A 22,659-nucleotide genomic window follows, 5' to 3' on the forward strand; every position below is an offset into this window, starting at 1 on the left:
CCTTGCCTCACAGAAGCTTAAATCTGATTCAGTTTCAGATGCCTTCATGTACTTTTGAAATTGCATTCAAAGCCTTAGTTATAATCGTCATGAATATTTCACAAATTATAAGGATTTTATTCCATTTTCCATGTATATTATTTAAGTTCAGGAACTCAGGCAATTATGTTCATTTTTAGCTCTAATTGTTCAAGACCTTTTATTTTTTGCCTACAATGAACAGATGCGTGTTTGGGATAGCAATATCTTAACCATTTCCTAACGTCCTTATAAGGGTCTTGATAGCAGAATACATGATAATATTGAAAAGTATTTAGTAAAATCTATTCCCCTGTGCTACTACAAATTTCTCCTGTTCAGAAAACCCTTACTTTCTAGAGGAAGAAAAGTGCTTTGGAACTGTATTTTCATGTCATCACGAACAAGTTAATACCTTAAAAAGCATTAAAGGGAAAGCTGTTAACTTGTAGGACAATTATGGAAGGAACATGGAACCAGTGAACAGCGAGAGGACTTCAAACTGAAATCTGGTCTAGTCTGTTAATGAACAGATCTCATTAGTAACTGGGAGTGAAATGCCGTAGTGGGGGTAGGCACAATATAGGTACTTTACATGAAAAGCTTCTGTTAGCTATGTTAAAAAAAAAAAAAAAAAAGATGGGCAATTCTGTCACTGAGGAAGAAAGGTACAAGGGTCAGCATGCAGGTGAAGACCAGAGTTTGCTGTGTGCTGTTACAAAACCTGGCCTTCTCCATTGGTTTAGGGAGAGGAAGTTGCTGGGAAGAGAGCCCATCTAAATCTATTGTGGCTCTGTTTGTGTGGGTGGCTCGTGTTCTCTGTGAAAACTTGTGTAATTATGCCATGGAGGTAAGAATTATGAAGTTCACTTGCCAAGACCTCCAGGATCCCATGAGGATTATAGTCATAGTCACTGATGTGAGAGGAAAATATTCTACTCGTTGAGTACATAAAGAAGAAAGTCTTAAAAGTTTAACTTTTGCTTTTGAGTGCTGGTTGGTGGGGAGAAAGAGCAACAGCCCGTTTAATTCTCTATTCACTCACAATCTCTGCACAGTGATTTGTTTTCTTTCCTCTGATCCTGTCACTGTTTTCTAACAATTTTTTATTTAATTATTTTTTTTTTCTACAAACCAGACTCCCATCTCCTCTTCATGTTCAATCTGATGTGTGAATTGCCTGGCCTTGCTACAAAGTCACTGGGAAGACAAAGATCTTGTTTAATCATCCTTGGAGAAACATCCTTCACCCCTCAGCTTTGACCTCCTGTCTGAAAGACTGTCAGTTCAGGATTAATTGTAAGCATGACTTGATTTTAAGTTGGAAATTAACCTTGAATTACTAATTGGTCTCCATTTCAAAGAATTCTTTAGATTTGGGATGCATTCATCAATGTGTGCTGTGTTCCCATCAGGTAACAGTTGAAAAGGAGCAAAGACGCATTTTAAACATGTAGGCTGACTTGATAGAAGAGTTTCCTCTTAAAACAACTGTCCAGAAAGGGTTAATGGTGGATTTAATTATTTCCTCAGCTATAGTGAAAGAGACAGTTAGAACCAGCTGCAACCAGTAACAGCTACTGGGGTGGAACAGAGCAGCAGGTAGAAAGACTAGAGTCTGCACTGGGAATTTTTCAGTGCTGGAGTTGAAAGATCTGTAAGTATAACAAGGAGAATGGGGAGGGCCAGGTGGATAATCCTTCAAGATAGGTTGGAAGTCAGATGTGAGACTGGACCTTATTTTTCCCCACTGTTTCTTGTCTTCAGGAGAGAAAGCATTCTTGAATTAGGGAGGAGCTGAAAGGCAGCCCATATTGTCTGATTCGTATTAATTCTAAAAGATGAGGCTCGTATCGTCATCACTGATACTGAAAGAGCCCTTTGTTAACTTTTGGGCACAGTAACCCCAACTCCTATAGTCTATGGTTCTTAAAGATCTTAAAAGATCTTGCACCATTTTCACAGGTCTAAAAGAGTTAATCTGACTGGCTTGGTCCAGTTCTAATTGCGTGCACTATCTAACGCCGTGCTAGGGTGCAGTGCTTTTGACATCTTGTCCAAAACACTGCATTTTGCTTCAGAAGTAGCCTGTCAGGTCTGGGTCCCTGTCTGAGCTCCAATGCAGTAATCAAGCTATGTAGATTTCTCCATTTGGTTTCAACTGTGAGAACTGTGCAGTTTTTAAAAGTCCTTTGGGACTTTTTGGGTGGAAAAAGGACCTATGAACAAACTGTTCTGATTTGCTTCAGAAGGCTTGGCTAACAGATGTTGGCTGGGTCCCTTTGAGAGCTTTTAAATTGCATATTCATGAGCTGACCTTTTTAGCCACTTCCCATGCAGGAAGGACCTATCTCTACATTTTGTTTGCAGTATTAGGAATATAAAAGATTGCCTACATAACTGAATGTGAAAACGGATCGGGGGTTGTTATCTCAAGCTTCTCTAAGTTTCTTCTGTAGCCCTTGTGTGTTCTGTCTGCCTCTGTTCTGTGGTGGCCCACAGCTCCCTAGTGTCTCTAGCAATTACTGTTTTTCCAAGGTAGAATCACTAGGGTATGCAGTGGGGAGAAGTGACAGTCTAAATTAAGAGGCTCTCGCAGACTTGGAAGATGATAATTTGTCTGTAACAAAACTCCTCATTAGAATACTGTTAATTTCCTTTCTGTGACAATTATAGCACAGCACTAGCTCATATGTGCAATGTACAGAGATATTTCCCTAAAAAAACCCTTCGTTGCCACTAGTGAAAACATTCCTTAGAGGAGAAAAATGAACTTATAATTTTGCAGCAGTTTTCCAGTTTAATGGGGATTTGATATTAAGGTAAGGTTTTTTTGCGTCTCTCCCTGATGTTTATTGCATTTGTGTTAGACTTCATCGTTAGCATTTTCCTGCTAGCATCTGCAATCAGAGGCAATCCAGAGTTCTTGGAATGGCAGTCCCCAACTGTGTGGAACCTGTTACCCCTGAAATTCAGCTCATTTATTCTCTCTTTACTTCTAAAACTCGCCTTCCTCCTCCCTAAAGACATCTTTAATGATTGCTGTTTCTTTTTGTTGGCATAGTATATTTTTGCTTATCCATCTGTTTTAAGTTTTGATGAGGTTTAGGTTTTTAATCAAAAAGAGATTGTTTTTATAATAGCTGTACATGGCCTGCAATATTTTGGCAGGGGTGGTGTTGTATGAATAAGGTGGGTTACTGCTTTTCAGAAGTTCTGCATTTGGTAGCCTGCTCTTTCATTTTGGAAGAGCAGGCTGGGCAGGCTCTAGACAAGAAGTGGATGCCGTGCAGAAAGAATCACTCTAAACCTTAAGAAGGTCTGCTCTATTTAACTTAGGACAACAATTTGGTAATCACAGAATCATTTAGATTGGAAAAGACCTCTAAGATCGTTAAGTCCAACCATTATGGAGGTGGGAGAAGCCCTCTGTTCATCAGTTTCACTGGAGACTTCTGAACAGTTTTTATTTTGTTGTAATTTTCCCATCTGAATCCAGAGGTGGAAAAATTCTGCTCTTCAGGTCCAAGGGTCTTGGATTTACTTCTTGCACTCACTTTAAATGTTTAGCTAAAATCTTCAGAGTACTGGAAGGGACATTTCTTGGGGGGAAAAAAAAAATCTCTTGGCTGAGGCTGTGATCTGCTGGGCTCAGAAACATAAATGGAGGGGAGTTTTTTACCTTCGCACTCCTTGCACATTAACAGTTGTTCAGGATGAGGCAGTTGGATAGTAGTTGGGCAGTAATACAGGATAAGATTATCATCTTAACTCTTAATTTATTCCCAAAATACAGATCACTTGCAGGTTTGATTTTTCCTGCTAGTTTTGCCAAGGGATCAGATTAGGTGACAGAGGAGATCATTCCTTTTAGTTGACTTTGCTCAGCTCTGTGAGATACTGCAGCCCTTGGTCCTGACCTTAAATTAGTGCCGGCCCCGTGGGTTGCTGTGCTCTGGATGTCTGCTGCTCTGCGTGGCTGTCAGCAGGCGTAGGTCACGGGGACACCTGCAGAGATCTGGGCACTGTTCTCCTTTCTCTGCAGAAGAATATTTTAGTGTTGAAGAAGCTAGGGCCCACTGGCAACAGCCTGTCTGGGTCTTTACTGTTAGGAATGCTTTGCTATTCACCACCACGTTGTCCTGCTGCTTTAGCTCATAGCTAGGAGCACAGGTTTCCCATCACTGTGTGGGACAAATTTGATCCAGATCAAAAGTGATAAGGAGTATGGTGTAAGGAGTTTGTGACAGCTGTGGATGTGAGAGAGGATCTCTGCTGAACCCTCTGCTGCTGCTGGCTGGAAGGTCCCCTTCCCATTCCACAGCTTTTCCTGGGGTTTTCCCTTTTCTTTTCTTGTTTCTGTTTTAAGACAAATTTGTAGGGAAAGGAGGGAATTCTCTCTCGGCTCTGCTCTGTCCTCGTGGCTAAGATGTTTCTGCACCGGTGCGAGAGCTCTCGTGTCACTAAAACTTGGCCTGGGGTGCCGGCCCCCTCTGCCCGGGGCTGCCCTCAGCTGTGGCAGCCGCCGAGCAGAGCGGAGCAGGGCGCTGGCACCGGGCGGAGCAGCCTGGCTCTGCCGGCCCTTCCCCCTTGCCAGCCGGCTATTTCCGCGCTTGATTGGAAGGAGCTAAAACTGCTGGATTTCTGCCCTCAACCGAGGCGTTCCCCAAGTTCCTAATCCCGGCTCCAGATGGTTAAGATACCCATCTCCACGCGCAGGGACGAATAACGATGGGGAAGGCTTAAAACCTCACAGCGACCCCGCACTGCGACTCGCCGGGATGGAGAAGTTGGCTCCCAAACCCGCCACCTGCCTGCGCTCGCTCAGCCCGACCCAGGGCACCGGGAACCCGAAGGGGAGCTCGGAGAGGGGGGGACAGAGCCGCCCAAAAGGGGGGCTGCCCCCCTAGAGGAGCGGGGCTGCTCCCGGGGGCTCCCCCCGAGCTTTGCCTCCCTGCGGGGCCGGCCTCGGCCGCTGCCAGCCCCCGGGGCCGCTCCGGGGGGGGCTGGCCGTGCCCCCGGGGGCCGTGCCCGAGGCGGGAGGAGGCGAGGGGAGGCGAGAGGTGGCCGAGCCGCCCCGGGGAGGGGTCACCTGCCCCGGCCGGAGCCCGTCGCCGGGATGCCGCCCGCCTGCGCTGCCCCCGCTAATTGGATGTTCCCTGGATGGAGGATTTCCTCCCCTCCCGCCTGCGGGAGTCATGAAGGCAGCAGGCTCGGCTGCGCTTGAAAGTTTGCCAAGCGGCAGCTAGGTTTAATTTCTTCAAGGATCTGGGGAGTAAAGGGGGGCGGGTGGGGGGGCGGGGGCTGCGGGGGGACCGTTTCCAAGCATGGGAGACAGGCTGCCGGAGCCTCACGCCAGCTCTTCCCCTGCCGTGGCTGCCAGCTCAGAAGCGGAAGAAATCGAGGTGCTCGACTCCGAGGATGTCCTACCTATGGCCGCAGAGGATGTAAGTTTCCTTTGCTCGCTGCCTTCGCCCCTTTCCTCCGGGCCGGGTTAATCGGCTCACGCTATTTATAAAGAAAGCCCGGGCCGGGGGGAGGAACGGGGCCGGTGACCCTCCAGGCGCCGGCTCCGTCCCCGTCCCCGCCGCCCTCCCGCCGCTCCCAGCCCCGGCAGGCGAGGGGGGGCTCCGGCAGCCGCCGGGCCGGCCCCGTCCTGGGGCGCAGTCCCCTTCTCCCCCTGTTCGCCCCAGCCCGGAGCCCCCCGGTACTACCCCGCCGGGCTCCTTGGCCGCCCGCACCCGGCTGCTAGCCAGCTGCGGCTGGCCGGGCAGGGCAGGGCTGGGGGCAGAGGGACCGGGCTGCGGGCAGAGGCGGCTCTAGAGGCAGGAGAGGGGCTGATGTCTGGGCTTGAGGGGCTTCCTGGGGACAGCGAGCTTTTCCAGAGTCCCAGCTACTCGGAGGGTGACAGATGTGGAACACCCCCGTTCTTAAGAACCTGTTCCCTCTTCCAGCCCCCGACCTACAAACAGAGGAGGAAGTTTTTTTTTCGTGTTTTTCTTTTTTTCTTTTCTTTTTTTTTTTTTTTTTTTTTTTTTTTTTTTTTTTTTTTTCCACGCAAGTTTGGCAGGGCTGATAGCCTCTCTCCACCCTCTGAGCTGTGATTTCACCCGGGGATGGGTTAACTTGGTGCTGTCTCTCCTCTGCTCACCCAGCCTAGAAGGACACCAAGTGGTCCTGCGTGCTTTGAATCAGCTCCTGCCAGGCTGAGCAGCAAAGCCTGCAGAGCTGAGGTGGTAGTTCTGCATCTGCCGGTGCTGGAGGCAGGAGCTCGCTGTGCACCTGTCTGGGAGGGAGTGAATGTGAACAGATCCGCATTCCTGGTGCAGCCCTGGACTGCTTGCAGCTCTCCTTCCCAGCAAACTCTGCTGGGATGAGGGCTGTGCAAAGCCTCTGCTCAGTCTGCAGAGGTAAGCGCAGGCTCTGTTCCTGCCTTTGGAGGGATGAAGCAGTGATACTGAATGTCTTGCTGAAGTGAGCTGTCTCCCAGACCTTGCACAGGCACGAAAGGGGTGCTGTTAAACTAAGCCTCCCACAATGGCACATCCCCTTTTGCCTCTACTTTTATGATGCTGCTAGAGGAACCTGCAGGGGGCTGCTTAAGGGCAGCACCTGCTCCTGCTCCTCCGGTCCTTCCTTCTGAATCCCCTAGAATTCGGTTGCTGAATTTTCCTCCCAGAGGGCAAGCAGAGGAAGTGCACTTACTTGGTAGAGCTGCTTTCCCCAGGCTGTAATCCTGAGTGCTGCACGTTCAGCAGGGAACATGTGATGCAGTTTGTACTCTGCTGTAACACTGCTGGGCAGTCTGCACTGGAGCATGCCTGAGCAGGGGTACATGTAGTTTTCATTGGGAAAGGATGGTTTTCCAGGAGTCCAGGTTTCCAAATCCCTGTGCTTTCTTATTTCAGACTGTGACCTTTTATTCCCTGACAAATTTTGTGCTTGTCTGGATGGTCTACAAGTAAGATTTCCTGTTGTGATACACATGGGCCCCTTGGAGTTCCTCCAGCCTCTACAAGAATGCAGCCATTAGCAATTTGATCCTGCCAGGGGCCCAGGAGAAGCTGAGTGCCTGGCAGGATTGGGCTCCTGAGACAGTAGACAGGCTGTGAGCTTTCCTTGGTGAAATCTAGATTCTCATCCTAGTTCTGCTGCTGATGCGCTGCTTGACCTTGAGGTAGGACAGCCTGGGTCTGGTCCAGCTCGTGGTGTCCTACTATTACTTACCTTGGGATCTGCATTATTATTTGACTCTTGTGCCTTGTTTTCTGCAGTCGAGAAAACAGAGCCAGAGCCCACAGTTGCATTTGCTTATGAGAAGCTGCTGAGACCTGGCAATAGATGATATGACAGAAGCTTGAGGTATCATGTATCATCTGCAAGTCAGAAGAGCAGGAAGTGGTATAAATGCCCTCCTTCTCCACAGCCAAGGATTTCCTGCTGAAACAAGCAGGCTGCAAGCTACAGAGCATCTTCTCTGAAAATTCAAACCGCTCTGTGCCCCCCGAGACCTTATTGGGGGTTGATTTTCTATTATTACATTTGAGAGCTTGATGTAAGCTCTTTGGTTTGGCCAGCAAGAACTGTCACAAGGTCAGTTCTTTATATGTTGTTAACCACAAAAATATTACACTGTGGATGTTTGGCTGTCACAGCCCTGACAGCGTGTAACAGCTCAGCTGTGATGTCATTACAGCTCTTGGAGCAGTGTTCCACAAAGCCAGCATTGAGGCAGTCCCAAAATGTTCTGTTTAAAGCGCTGGGCTGATTTATGATGATAAATGGGAGTTTATAAATGGATGGGGACGTGGGGAGGAGGGGAGCCAGCAGCTGAACTGATTAAATTCAGTGGCCTGATACCCCACTGTCTGTCCAGTCAGTTCTGCTTTAGATTTGCCTACCATGTGAAAGGAAATATTCTTGGGAGGACTGGGTAAGGCTCTTACCAGAGCTCTGCTTTGCATATAGCATAGTGAGGAGACTTGTTTTTATGAGGCTCATGTTTGTTATTATTTTTCTCATTTTGTTTTTCTAGGAAGATATATGAGGCAGAAACAAAGTGTTGTGCTCAACAACACGCTTCAGACAAGAGAACTGGGAATGTGCAGGTTATTTCAGGGGGAATCTAAGCAGTGGTTACCTGGATCACTGTTGCCCCATGGAAGTTGATCTCTTCTCAGCTGACCCCAAATCCAAGAGCTAGGAGAGAGAAGTAAGCACTTCATTAGGAATTGCCTCAGTTCTGTGGGGCTGTGTGGTTTGACATCGGTCTTTGTACAGAGCATAAACCAGAGCCAGTCATCAGCTTGTTTTTTCTGTTCCCAAGTGACAAGGACTGGTGGGGTGTTCACGTGGCTGTCTGCACTGAAGTGGACCTTCTTTCTGTGCACAGCTTTTCAGGCAGATCTGGAACAAAAATTGTAGGGGTAAATATAGTCCCAGGCATCCCCCTTTCCACCTTGTGCAAGAGGAATTATCCGTTTTTCAGCTGTGGACATGTGAGGCTCAGAGAACCGATGGGTTATCAAAGGCCTTGCAGCAAGTCCCTGCCAGAGTTAGGAGCAGGCAAGGCTCTGACAACCAGAGAGGGCAGTCTGTGGGTCACGGTTGGGCCACAGGATCTTAGAAAGTGATCTGAAAAAACATTGCTAACTCCTCCCTCCCCTCAATATACACCAAGCTGTCTTGATCCCTGTGGATAAAAAGCCTTTTATTCCTTACTTGCTCACAAGTAGTCAAAGCAGAAGAAAACAGAATTAACACATGAATGTTCCGAGTTTGTCTTAATTTGGATTTGTAAATGAAAACTGTACTCCCTGTGGTTGGTAGATTCCCCCTGCCTCCTCCCCCGGAAGGATAGGTGATTCTGGGATGAAGAAGGCTGTTGGAAATGGCACTAGATCATTTGGTTATTTCTCTGTTAGAATATAATTCTACAGTTTGCTGCGTGTTAATGTCGTTGCTCTCATACCTTCTTTTTCTTTTTTTCCTCCCTTATGCATTGCCTCTCAGCACTGGAAAGCCCTATTTGATCAGGTATGTGAACAACTGATGTATTGTCTCTGTCTTATGAGCAAAGAGTGTAGCCCGCACTTAATTTCCTCTGTACTAGATTTTCCGTGCTTTTACCATACAATTTAGGAGCTCCATGTTCCTGATTCCCAGGGTGCTGGTGTGCAAGTCGTTATTGTCATTAATGCTTTGGGCCTTTCTCTCAGTTTCTCATCAGAGCAGCCAGGAGGAGAAGCGGGCCCAGGCTGACCATCCCTTGTAGCACAGGGGCTGAGCCGAGGCGCTGCAGCAGGTGCTCCGACTGCTGCCAGCTGCACTATCCCTGCTCTGGGGATTAAAGGATCGCCTACTCTTTGAGGCAGACAAACTAGGACCTGTAAAACCAGCACCGTGTTCTGTGAAATGCTTCCCCAGCTGCTGAACTGACTTCTGCATGATAGCATCTATTTGATCCAGGGGAGGACCCGCAGCTTTTAACTTCCACAGAATTAGCAAAGTATCTGCTTCTGTACCAAAGGCTGTGGTTGTACCCGATAAATGCCATTGGTCAGATCCATAGCTGGCTGAGATCCACACCATTCTATAGAGCTCTGAGTTATAGCTGCTGAGAATTTGGGTTGTGGATTCTAGCTTGTAAATTATGCTTTTAGCTGCTTTAACTGACATGTTTGCTTTGTGGTGTTCCTTCCATCTGCCAGGCTGAAATGTGAAGCAGCTATAAACTGAAGGATTTTTCTAGGGTTGACTTGCTTTTAAGCTGCACCACTCTCTGGATGTCATAAACTTTTGTGGTGTTGTGTGTGCGTGTAAATGTCACCTACTGTAAGCGAACTTACTCTGATGCTGACATTGACCTGGCAGTCCTAAAGTTCTGAGGGATTTTTGTCCCCACTTTACAAGGTGGTGATTCTTGCTTCTACAGCTGAAGGCTGTAGTGCAGTCTCTGTGAAAGGATGTCCTTGGTACCTTGGGGGTCTTGCTGTCGTTCAGCTAATAACTGGACTGCCTGCTCTGATGAGTGCTCGTTTGTAGCCAGTTAGCTGTGACTAACTGTTAATCCACGTGTCTGGACCGCAGTTCATTTGTTGTTGTACAGTCAAGCAACTGGCAGTTGGGAATTAGATTACTCTAATTGTTGATCGCACCTAAATTGCGTGGTGTGTTTGAATTTTCTGGGGCTCAGAGGGAATGGTGCCACTCAGAAGACTGATTCAAGATAAATTGTTTGTGGTCTGAGCTGAATGTTTCAGCCACTTGGAATTCTCTTCTGTCTTGAAAGTTGGCATTAATTTGAAGTCTGATTCTACAAGCATCCTTTGAAGTCATTGAGTCCTTGTGGGATGGGGATCTTGGCTGGTAGCTACCTCAGGCTCAAAGAGAGGAATGGGTAATTTCCCACTGGACTTGCTTGCATAGTAGAGGTCTTTTTTTTTTCTTTTCCTTTTTTCTGTCCCCCCCACTTTTTTTTTTTTTGTTTGTTTAAGGGAGGGGAGTTTGACTGTTGGTTTTACAGAAAATTACCACAGGAACAAGGGAATGGGCTGCAAAGGCAGGACTCTGATAATTAGCTATGTTTCAATTAGGGCTGCAGTGAAAATTTAAGCCTTGTCTGTAAGGCTTTATTATCAAAGAGAATGCAACCTGTGACAACTAGTTGTAAGTCCTGAATAAATCAATAACGTCCTTGTTGCCTGTGGGCAAAGCCAAGGCGCTGACGTCTTCCTTGAGCGCAGTATCAGCAATGCAATGCAATTAGCCCTGCAGCAAATCGCAAGATACTGTTTGTCATGGAACAAGGTTGCTATTCCCAGCAGCTCCATGCTGGTAGGAGAGGGGAGCGTTTTGTTTAGCTCTGACTGGCATCCCCGTGAAACACGATAATGTCGTAATAGCTAGAGAAAGTCTGCGCGTTGAAACTGAGAAGAGTTGCAGCTCTCGCTGGGAGGTATGACCTGGCCTGACGTATGTGCAGAGTGGAAGTGGGTGACCAAAGACTGATGTGCCCCTTGTCTTTGTGACTCATGGGCTGGGACTAAGGCTTAAGTCATACACTGTGCTGGGACGCAGGGGCTCCAGTGTTCACCTCCTCCCCAGAGAGCAGCGGAATGAGGGAAGACCCTGGAGGATGTGTTAGAGCAGTTGGGAATTCACGGGCTGGGAGTCTGCAAGTCTCCTGTTTCCAGGGTGATTTACGGTGATGGTAAATGATGCAAGGGAGGGGGCAGTAATCCCTCCCCTCCTTGCCTTTGGTGGGGGGACAGGTGTTGAAACTGGTAGTAATGCTTTTTCTTTTCCTGGGGGGAGGTATTTTTACAAAACTTTCATTTAGGTTTACTGACAAAAAAGCAGTTTTATGTATAGACATACAAAATGTATAGGGTTCTTTTTAGTTGTTTTTGACCCTCCTCTCTAAACAGCTTAAATTTACAATTCAGGATTTCTTGATAAAAATTGCTGCTCAACCATAAAACAATGTGGGTTTTTGTTTGTTTGTTTGTTTGTTTTTCTTGTTTATTTTGGGGGAGAGGAGTGAATGACAATGATTTCTGGGGGAATTTTACTATTCATTTTGATCCAGCTCTATTCTGTCATGCTGGGAACTGTCAGTGAGTAACACCAGTATCTCCAGCCACTGTCAGATTGCTTTAAAGAAGAACTGAAATTTGGCAAAAAATTAGCTCTGCTTCCTAGGCTTCAAGGCTCAAATAAGCCCCTCCCAGAGTAAAATCCTGAGTACTAAAGCTCCTTCTGTATTTAGTGGGGTCAAGACTTCACCCAAGTGTTTGGGAGCAGGCAGACAGGCGGCTTCTCAGTGCTGCTGCCAGGAAGTTACGGTACAGCTGCTGCTTCATGCCATGCTAAAAGATGCATTTTTTATTCTGAGGCCACGGCCCTTGGGCAGCTCTAACTCACTTTTATACGGGAACTTTTATAGGGATTCATACATTTATTTATTGTGCTCATAAACACCCTCCACCCACACACACACATTAGCTCTGCATCTGCTGCCTTCTGCAGAGCCTGCACTGTCACTGAGTGCTCCTCACACGCTGTCTCTGTGTGGAATCCAAGCTCCAAGCAGAGCATGACCTTGCCTCTCTCCATTCCTACACAGTCACTTGGGGGTTTATTTTATTTGTTCTTCACTGGCCAAACAATTTTGTTGTTGTTGTTAATCTTCAGGTTAACTTAGAAGCGAGACAATTCCAGTAGCACATCCTGGCAATTTCACCCTTCTCTGTGCTGTTAAGCTCTCTAGTTAATTCCCTTGCATGCAGACATGAGAACATCTCACTGTCCTCACTGAAGCCAAGTCATACGATGGCTAGACAGTGAGACTGCAGGCAGGTCTTCTGTGGGACTGACAGTTCCTGCTTGCTGTGTCCTTTATAAGGCCTTGGGTGCCCTTCTTTGCCTCCATGTCCCCAACGTCCCTGCTTTAGAGATGACTGCAACTAATCGGTATTATCCAGCCCTCGGCCGTGCTGGGTGAAAGGGACTATCTAAGAGGATGGTGTTGGTTATTAGGACAGACCTGCCTTCTGAAGGTGGCTTTTAGCTTTGTTAGATGCCAAGAGATGACACAAGCTCTGTCTGTCCCATCCCCACGGCTGCTGATATTTTGAGGGCGAATTAACATTATCAGCCCTCATCTTGGAGAGCTCGCTTCTTCTCACCCATACCCTGGTTTGTAGTCATGACAACAAACTGGTTTTAAATAGCCACACACAAAACTCTCCCAAAAGACCCTCCTCACCGGCTCAGCACCTCGATTCTATTGCTTATCAATCCAGGCTGTGTTTTTGTTGCAGCTGCTTTAGGAATCCTGGATTCCTTCCTGAGACTTGTACGTGGGTGTGATGGCAACAGATGAACAGAGTTTATGGGGAATAGAGAGAGGTGCCAAGTTACCCGCTCTGTGTAGGCAGCTAATGGAAAGCTTGAGCTCAGAAATGAGGCTGTAGAGCTACTCTGGACCAGACGTGCACTTGTCAGGAAGAGTTCAGTTGCTGACACTACCAGCAGTGGGTGCAGCTGAACCTGCTCTGCCACAGTCTCTAAAGCATGAAAATACGCCGACCTTGCAGGCGTCTTAAATCCAGGGCTGTTTCCTGCACTACTGAAATTGCAAAGCAATCCATAAAATCAGGCCAGCTATGATCATGGTTGGTGGTAACTGAGAAAGGGAATAATTTTGTACTCAACGATCTTTTATGTTAACCATGTCCCTTTTCTCAGGATAGCCTTTAACACAGGCAGGACGAGCTGTTTCTCACGCTATAAAAGAAATTCCAGTTTGTTTACTGGGGCACTGTTGAGCTAAACATCACACACCCCTTTGAAAAGTTCCCTGCCTATTGTTACTGGCTAACCCCTGCTGGCTGCGGCTGGAAGACCTCGACAGGCAGGTCTCTGAGCTCCAGGCAGTGGTTTGTGTCTGGAGACTTTACTGTTTTTTTCTGACAAATCGCTTGTGTCTTCCCGCTGGTTTGTGTGGGACCCTGGGAGTGGGAGAAGGAGAAACTGAGATGAAGAGTAGGAAACAATATCTGTGGGAGCAGCAGCATGGGCAGGAGGTTTGATCACAGGGTCGTATGCTGCTTTCGTGCCCTTACCTGGATTTTGGGCTGTTGCTGTCTCTTTAGGTTAGGGCTCATCGGGACATTGTGTCCACACCGGAGCAGCATGTCGCTGCAAAGAGGAGGTTAGAGAAACTGCAGATAGGAAATAGCCGTAACCTGTTACTGTATCTCCTAACAAGGACTGGAGAATCAGAGGTGCTGGTGGCCAGACTGTCCGTGGCGGTAAAAGATTAGCATCCAGGCGCTAAAGCCAGGGTCTGCGTGGTCTGTTTTATTAGACATTGCTGTGAATGTGGCAAGAAACTTGCTTCCTTTTACCTTCCCCTCCACCAAGCTGTGCCTTGTATAGGGGAAAGACACTCTAAAAGCTACAAGGGTCTCTTGGCAATGCACAGAGGGGGTTCTGCATCTGCCCCACGCCTTGAAGTCTAATCTCATTTACAGTTGTCAGCGTGGGCTGCTGGAGGAGATGAAAGGCAGAGGACAAGGAGGGAGAATAGATTAGCCTTGAGCAGAGGGCACTGGGAGTGCACCTGCCTCTGCCCCGCTACCTTGAGGAGGGGCGTCAGTGGCAGCTGGGCATGTGTCATCTGCTGCTCTTTGAGGCGCCCAGCCATGGAGCACACGATTAATGACTCAAGGGGATGGGCTTTTGTGAGCGATAAAGCCCTGGGATTTAGGCGAGGCTCTCAGGCCTTTTTTTCCGAGCAACGCTATCACTTTACATTTCTCAAGTGGCGTTTTGGGAGCAGGGAGCTGCTGTCTGTGACCACAATGCTCGCCTTTCTCCTCCCTCCCCAAACTGCGCTGACCTTTGTCATGCAGCATTAACCCTTTGACTCCTTCACTTTGGGTTGTGGGGTTGGGAAGAAAAGAGTCCCTTCAAATTCATTGCCCTGTAGACAGACTTGAAGGGAAGAATGGGCTGGCGAGAGAATCTGTTCTTGCCGAGGGAGGTTGGTTTGATGATGCTGTCTGGATTATCAGCCCCTTGCTGCCTTCTGCCAGGGGCCTTTTTGAATGCATGAGCCCCCAGGAAAAGGGGGAAAGGAATTTTTCCTTCCTTCAGTCAAGGAGGGAAACTGAGGCGCTGAGCAGCTAATGTCTGAGAGACTTCCCTCTGCAGGGTACTGCCTGCTCTTCCACCCTGCCAGGGTTAGCCTGATTCTGTCCCCAGTGCTGTTGTGGTAGACAGCAATCTCCTAGCACTTTAAGGCTTATAGCCACATTTGGCTGTTAGCCACGATACCCTGGAGTGATAACCCAGCACGAGAAAGCTACCTGCAGGTCATTAATCTTCCCACTTCTTGCAGGGTGAACAGCAAACATTCCCCAAGTTCCTCCTTAATATTCCAGCACACTGAGCAGCAGCCAGCCCCCAAGCTGTGTACGAGTCTCTGAGATTGTATTTATACCTTCCCTGCAGCACGAATGGGTTGGGATCGGCCGTGCCATCTCCCCTTTCCCTGGCTACCAGAATACTCCTCATCCCCACCAGCCCTTACGCAGACATTCGGCCTTGCTTGATAGCCTTGAGCATGAAGCTGGGCGTAGAAGCCGTCAGCAGGAACCAGACAGCAGCAGCAGCGTAACGAATGCAACGCTGTTAAGCTTGTGCTGGTAGAAGGAAGCTTCTCCTGAAATGTTTAAAGGAATCATAACAAACACACTGAAAAAGCACATGGAAGCTGAGTCAGTCTTACACAGCCCGTGAGTTACTGGCAGCTTGATGTCTCTAGATTTGTAAAAGCCTCAGGAGGCTTCCTACTCATTACACATTTGTGTACCTTCCATGGCCGAGCTGCCTGGAAACCTTCAGTGTCCGAGAGCGCGAGCAAGCTGCATTCAGACCCTTGTCTCTGCTGCCACCTGATCCCAGCTGCAGCGAGATGCTTTGGTAGCCTACACTTTGCCATTGCAGCTGAATATGCGGGCTGGTTTTTAGGCACAGAGATCCTTGCTAATGCATTGTTCTCAAATCCTGTCTTGCACATAGAAAATCACTGAAGCAATAAGAACATTTAAGCCTGCACGTTTAAAAAGAAAGGAGGGGAAAAAAGCTGTAAACAGAGACTGGATTGATCCTGGAAATCAGCTGGTGCATTGTCTATGTAGCGTGCGCTCTGTTATGATGGGAGACGGAGAGGAGGAAGAGATCATCCTGTCTCCAGAGGAACAAACCCAGCTGCTTAGAGAATTGAAACAGGTTGGAGGTGCTTTTCCAAGCCATTATCACTCATGCCTGTAACATTTACAGGCTTTTAAAGTTGCTCTCCACCAGACCTGGAAAGCAAGCGTTTCTTCTCTGTGGTAGGAAGTATGATGGTCTTGCTGCTTTTCTGTATTTGCACTCAGCGCGAGTGTACCGGGGCACGTTTGCAAATTAAATGCAGTAGTGGGCGTGTTTGAGTTTGGCAGCAGCCAAAGAAGCTGTGATCACTCTCCGCCTCCTCACTAGGTATCGTACAATGTGTTGGTCTGAAACCAGCTTGCTACCAACACACCATGAGACAAAGTTGATGGGGTGCAGACAACAGGCTGTTTTCTTGCAGCATCGTACTTACGCTGCTGAGGAAATCTGAGCTCTGATTCCTCTGGAATTTTGTGTGATTCAAACCTTGTAGTATTGTAGTTCAAGCTCTTGCACCTGGAAGAGTCACTGCTATATCCCTCTCCTCTCCTGATCTCCGGAGTGGTGGCTTACCCCCAGTTCAGCTTCTCATGGCGATGCTGGGGCTATTTTATCACCAGAGACAACGTCATGCTGGAATGTGTAGTGAAGTCCTGAATGTTTGAGATCACACCTGTCCTGATGTGTTGTTTTTTTTTGAGACCAGTCGTGATTTTCTCTGCCCTGGCCAGGTTCCACCTGGCTAATTGTACTTCCCTGACAGTGTTGTAATTTCAAGTGGAAAAGTTGGCTTTATGTTATTAGTTGTACGGGGCAAAGTTTTTCCAGTGGCCTCCATGAGATCTGACCATCCAGCTCCCTGAAGTTCCTCTGAACTGCCTTGTTTCCCCCAGAGAGTTAGTGGGCCTTGCATACCCCATCCCTCCAGCAGCTACCTCGTAATTCTAAGTTTGTGAAGTGGTTTTGTTATTTTGGTGTGTGTGTGTGTGTGTGTGTGTTTGGGGGATTGGTTTTATTTCTGAGCAGATGCTCTGTTAGAGTAGAACTGTCTAGAAACTTTTTTTTTTTTTTTCCTTGGGCTGTCTTGTACAAGGGCTGCTGTTGCTCTCTCAGCTGTTCTGCAAGCAACCCAGAACTTCCCAATAGACACTTCTCTTTCTTGTATGAAAAGCACAAACCAGTAAAGAAATGTAGATCCTTTGGTAGTGACCTTAATTAGCAGTGATTCATTATGGGGCTGTTCCCTTCGCCAGGGAATCGTGAATGCACAGAAGTCTCACTTGGACCTTGAGTTCCTTCAGCTCTAAAAATGAAATTCCCAGCACTAGCAAGATGCAGAGAATATGTGTATTCTTAGTATATTCCTGTTGCTTAGGAACAGCTGTCTGCAGTGACCCTGTGTTGCTGGTGAGAAGAGTAATGATGTATGAAACTGATGTTAAACAAGCAAGATCAATCTTCCCCCAAAGAACTGTTCTTCATGCTCTTTGATACTCGACATCCTCTGTAAGCAGTGTGTGCTCTGGAGTTTCTGTAGTTGCACAAGGAAAAAATAAGCGAGGCTGCTGGAGGCAAAGCTGTTTGTGGCTACCAACAAACCTCTGGCCGCGTGCGCTTCTTCAAGGCACTGTTCCCCAAGGAAATGCAACTTCTGCCTCTGCAATCCTGTGTGATTAGGTGCCAGTGATGATGGAGATCTTGCTTTGTGTAGCATACTCGTTTGTGATGTGTAATTGTAGTGGAACTGCTTGCTGATGACAGCCTACTGGCAGTGAGCCATAATCCTCCACGTTTACTCCTTGACAGAGAAAGAATCAATATTCAATATAAGGTGGAAAATGGAAGGTTTCACAAAAACAACTGGAGGACTTTATCCTGTGTGCTCTGACTTTGCCTAGCAGAGCACCTGAAAACAATCCTGATGTGTGTCCCAGGCCCATTCTATGCCTAACATCAATTGTATGGTTTGCTGGGGCTGACAGCAGAATGGTGTGCCTCCTTTGGCATTTGGAGAGCAAAGTTCTTTTTTTTAGATTTTGTTCCTGGCCCTGAAACAGAGCCAAACACCCATTTCCCTCCACTGGCTTCCCTGCCACAGGTTTACTTAACCCTCATGCTGAGAAATGATGGCAAGTGGGCTTATGCATCTTGGCCTCTGCAGAATGATGTTGCTTTTTTGTTGTTTGCACAGGGGAGGAAAATGAAAGTGTTCGTTGTGGTTCTTTCCTCTGAACTGCTGCCTCTTCTCAGAGCTACTCCCTCTTGGCTGCTAACAGAGGAGCTGCTTTTGCACACAGTCTTGTTAGGACTGGAGTTATGTCTCTGGGTTCTCCTCCCCATTAGCAGGGAGGCACAAATGTTTTTCCTTCACATGTCCCGTAACAGCAGTATTTATTTTTTTGAGAAATGCTTGGTTTGCATTGATTGGTGCGTTTAGGCAGTCCCCTTGGGGAGATGATGCTCCTGTTGCTGCTGTGTGAGCTGTGCCTGGAGACCATGGCTGGAGGGATAACTTCCTTCCAGCCTCAGTGCTGTGTCTGAGGAATCTTTATTGACTTGTGTGTTTGCTTCGTCACACTTTTGACTTGCGACCCCTGGGAACTATTTGGGGATGTCTCAGTGTCTATGAGTATGTGTGTAGGGTTGCTTGCATAACTACAGCATGTCCTGGTGTTGTCTCTTCTAAAACTCTATAAATGACCGTGTACATTGGCCTCTCCAGAGGATTTTGCAGTGCTGGGCATCCTTACCACAGTTGGTTTTTGTCTGGAGGGTGACTATTGCACTGCTGTCCAGTCAGTCTGGATCCCAGAGGCTGTACTGTACTGTGCTGGCTTCCTTGTGTCTTCTTCACCTCTTGGAACCTCCAGTCTGCATTCAGTGTCTGCTATAGCCCTGGGAGAGGCTGAAGGCACATCTGGTTATGAACGAGGGCTGTGGCCAGTTTATCTACCTGTCAGGCTAGATAGGAAACAGCTTCTGTGGCAGGGACAGCAGCACCTTCATGGGTATAGGTGGGAGCTGAAGCTGGTGGCGGTGTAGATGCTGCAGTCAGGATCTGCAGTGAAACAGGTGCCCAGGGTGACTTCTCCCAGGGTGGTGATAGCTGGAAAGTCTCTCAAAGAGTTGTCATGTGTGTCTGAAACAGATCTTTCCACCTTATTCCCTCTGGCCTCAGAGCTGAGAGCTGCCCTTGCTGCATTGATTTATGGGATCGTTTAGGACTGGTGCTGGTGGCCAAGAAGAGCTGGAGCAGGAAGTCATTTGCTAGCTGCTGATTTATGGTTGTACCAAACAGTCCTGAAAAGCACAGTGAGAATTTTCTGGACCTTGCACAGCTCCAACTGGCTGTTAGCTCCAGGCTGTTATTTGACCATGTGGAGTAATAAAACCAGGAAAACTAATTAACTTTTGGGGCTACCACAAAACAAACTACTTCATGCAAAAAAATTACTCTGCACTTGCAAGCAACAGTGACTTTATGGGCTTATAAGCCTGTATTTAATGACCAAGCATGTAGTACGATGCGTTCCTTTTGCTGGCTTCTAAGGCCAAACAGCATATGACGGGCTCTGTCGCTGCTGAGGATCTGAATACCAGCTTGGGGTAATGTTCTCTTTCATCCTTATTAAGTATGTAGTTGATGTGTGGGTGGAGGTTTGACACAAAGCTGCATTAGATGGTTTCTTGTAGTCTAAACCAACCTGAATTACACACAGGCAGCCTGAGCCAAAGCAGTTCATTCAAGGAAGGATGCTTTCCGCAGTGCGAGTTCTGGAGGCTTTCTGAGGTCGCTGTGCTTGCTGTTCCCAGCGAAGCTGTAGCTGAATGAGCTCTCTCCCAGTGGGGACACTGAGGTGTTTTTCTGATGTTAGCAGGGAAGCAGTCAGCCCTGATCAGGGCCTGCCTTCTCTGGTAAGGATTCTGTGTTTGTGCCAGTTGTGATGGTTACATCAGAGAAGGGATATTTGAATGTTCCTGTATTGTTCCTTCTCATTGATGAGACATCTATCAGCATTATATAGCTAATCCAGCTTCTCTTATCCCGTACCAGTAGGGAGGGAGGGAATGGCTAGCCATGCTTCCACTCAGATTGCTAAAGTAGCCCTACTCCTGTCCCACCACTCCTGCGTTACTCAGTACCCCCTAGTTACCGGATATTTACGTGCCTGCATTTTTAGCATCAGAGTTGTGTGTGCTGATTCCTCTTTTTCCTTTCCAGTGTCTATCAGTTTAGCTGGCAGCAGAGCTTTGTGCAGAGCCTTTGTTCACCAGTACACGTGATGCAGCTTTGCCATTCTCTTCTGATCAATAACTCTTCACCTCAGAGATCAGAGCTGGCCCTTTTTCAAAATATAAGGTGCTTTGGAGTAAACAGTGCAGTTCTTTGCTATATTTGAGATGGGCAGGCTTGAGCACTGGTTCCTCAGAAAGCTAGATATGATGTGTGGCCTGTCCTCCTCCCCTGGTGGAGAAGAGAGGGAGGAAGGCTGCATATTGTACCAGGTCTGCCTGCTGCCCCACTGCGTGGCTGTGGAATGAGGGAGCCTGACTGGATCTATGTGCTGTGGGGGAAAGGTTGTGTTCTGGCCCGGTCTGTGCCCAGCCCTCAGCCAACCAGTGTCTTTTTCTCATATGTTAGTAAGACAGACATCATGGTGGCTGATAGAGGAGATGATACTTGGAATTTGAAAGAGAAAAGAACTCAAAGACAGAAGAACTGCGATGTGATGGGACTTCTAAAGTATTTATTTAAAAGTTTTCCCCTCTTTTTCTGGTGGATGCACTTGGATTGTAATGGCACTCAGTTCCAGATACCGTAGGTCTAGTCCAAGCTTTGGTTTTCTCCTCCAAGCTAAGTATTATTGCAGAGCTATTATTTGACCTAAAATAAGTGTGTGCATACTCGCTGCTACAGAATTCTGCTTTTTCACACATCAAATGAAGTCCCTGTAGATTTTCACCTCCCTCCCAGATCTGGCAGACAGCGAAAAAGGGAGCTATTTTTACTCTGAAATGTTCTGTTTCCAGTCCAGAGTATTAAATGTAGTTTTCTCCTGACAGGCTTCACGGCTGATTGCTATAAAACTCCATACCTTTAAAGAACGGATAAAGTTTCCTATAGGAAGGGCAAAAGTTCTGATTTTGGACGGTATTGATCACGGTCCCTTTGGGGAACTGAGAAACAGTGACAATTTCTGTCCTTGGACTGAAGAATTTACGGAGAAGAGGGAAGAATTTACTGTGAAGGAGGAAGAACTTAACAGAGGAGTGTAGCAGGACACTTCACAAAGCCCAGTGAGGTAGAGTGGTATTGGAGACCCAGTTCTCCTCCAGGAGATGACAGTCACTTGGTTAGGGATTGTTTTCTTAAAACATTTCTGGCAACGAAGAAGGATCGGCATCACTGGTAGAATGGCACTTGTGTACCTTTCATCTTTCTCTCATTCTCACCACAGTTCTGTAATTGTATTGGAGTTATTGCTCCATCTGTCCTCTTGAAAGGCTGGCACGTATCGCCCAGGAGAGAAGACGATTTTCTGATCCACATGTTCTCCCCGTCCAGAAGAAATGGGTATAGAAAAAATTTCTTCCTCTCCCTGCTGTTCTGTGCCTCAGCTCACTATGATGGGTCAAAGGTGAGGTCACCTTCTAGAATTGGTTTGTCCTTCTGTGCTGACTGTCCTGCACCCACAGGTGTGATGAAGGGAATAGCAAGTCATCACTGTCAGGTGTAGACACTTGTCTAAGCAATAAGGACCAAGAACACCGGCTTCTTTTTGCCCTAAAGGGAGGAAGAGGGGCTGAGCAGATGTAGTGGTACAGGCAGGTTTAAGTCAGGCAAACAGCATGCTCAGTTTTGAAATGCAACTTGAGATCAGGACTTGAAGCTGGGCAATGGGCTGGATGCCTTTTATTTGGTGGGCATAAATCCCTAGTCAGGGACAATGTGCCCTGGTCAGTGCTGAACCCTGCTGTGTCTGTCCCCATCCCTCAGACACTGCAGGAGCTGATTCAGTGCAAAGCCCAGCCCAGCCCAGCTCTCTTCTGGCTCCCAGTTCTGAAGGTTCCATGTATGACAGCCCGGGTGGTCTTTGTGCTGGTGGCCCCATAAGTCCTTACCTGCCCTGCTGTGGCCTTCATTAGCAGAGTTACAGCTAATGAAACACAAGGTAAGGAGAGCCTGCTTGCAGCTTTATGGGCGGAATTTTTCCTTGCTGAATAATTTTTCAGCACCCTGCACACACAGCCTTGGCTTTTGCTGTAAGGTTTACTTAATGTAGCCCATCAGTCACAGCATCCTTGCACCTGATGAGGCTTAATGGGGCTGCCAAGCTCTGGGCCCAGCTGACCACCTGCCCTGCAATGTGCTCCTCTCCTCTTCTGCCTTATGCAGCAGGGAAACAACACCTCTTTTCTGGGGCTGGTTAGATCAAATTGATGTTTCTGACTGGCCTTCATCTCGATGGTGTTGCTTACCAGATGTGTCACTAAGCAGCAGCAGAGAGACCTAATGGCTCAGATCTGATTAACCTCTGTGACTTTATCCTGTGTCTTAACTGGGTTATCTGCAGGGGTTTCGCTGTTGCTGTTTTTTTTTTCTTAAACAGGTGCTTATTGCTGTGACATGGGATGCAGGCAACCCTTCGGTCTTGGGATTGCCCCTCATTCCCCAAGGTGCTGCCTACCTGCATGGTGCTCAGTTAAGAGAAAGGAGAACATTTTTACAGGACACCTTCTCCTGTGTCCATCCTTCTGCCTGCAGCACCCAGTGAACTCTTCAACAGACTTGAAATAGAAACTTTTCTCCTTGCCATAGCTGTAATTGGCTGTGGGTTGAGCACCGGCAAGGGTCATTCACCTATCCGAGATGACAGAAGTTGTACACACTGCTGAGAAGATTTCTCTTACATC

At 47.5% G+C, this 22,659-nt stretch overlaps 1 protein-coding gene across 2 annotated transcripts in view; it reads left to right on the forward strand.

Moving 5' to 3' along the window:
* Nucleotides 1-5,345: 5,345 nt before the first annotated feature.
* The window catches only part of RHBDL3 (rhomboid like 3), a gene marked incomplete at its 5' end in the record, with an annotated part of 59,171 nt that continues 41,857 nt past the window's right edge, over nucleotides 5,346-22,659 (forward strand). For both annotated transcript variants that reach the window (XM_082774577.1, XM_082774578.1), the window contains 2 exons: nucleotides 5,346-5,465; nucleotides 9,031-9,054. In XM_082774577.1, the coding sequence (XP_082630703.1) occupies nucleotides 5,346-5,465; nucleotides 9,031-9,054 (144 nt within the window). The remainder of the gene's footprint in view (nucleotides 5,466-9,030; nucleotides 9,055-22,659) is intronic.

This window comes from Aythya marila, assembly GCF_965140915.1.
Source record: "Aythya marila genome assembly, chromosome: 18".
Classification (NCBI taxonomy): Eukaryota; Metazoa; Chordata; class Aves; order Anseriformes; family Anatidae; genus Aythya; species Aythya marila.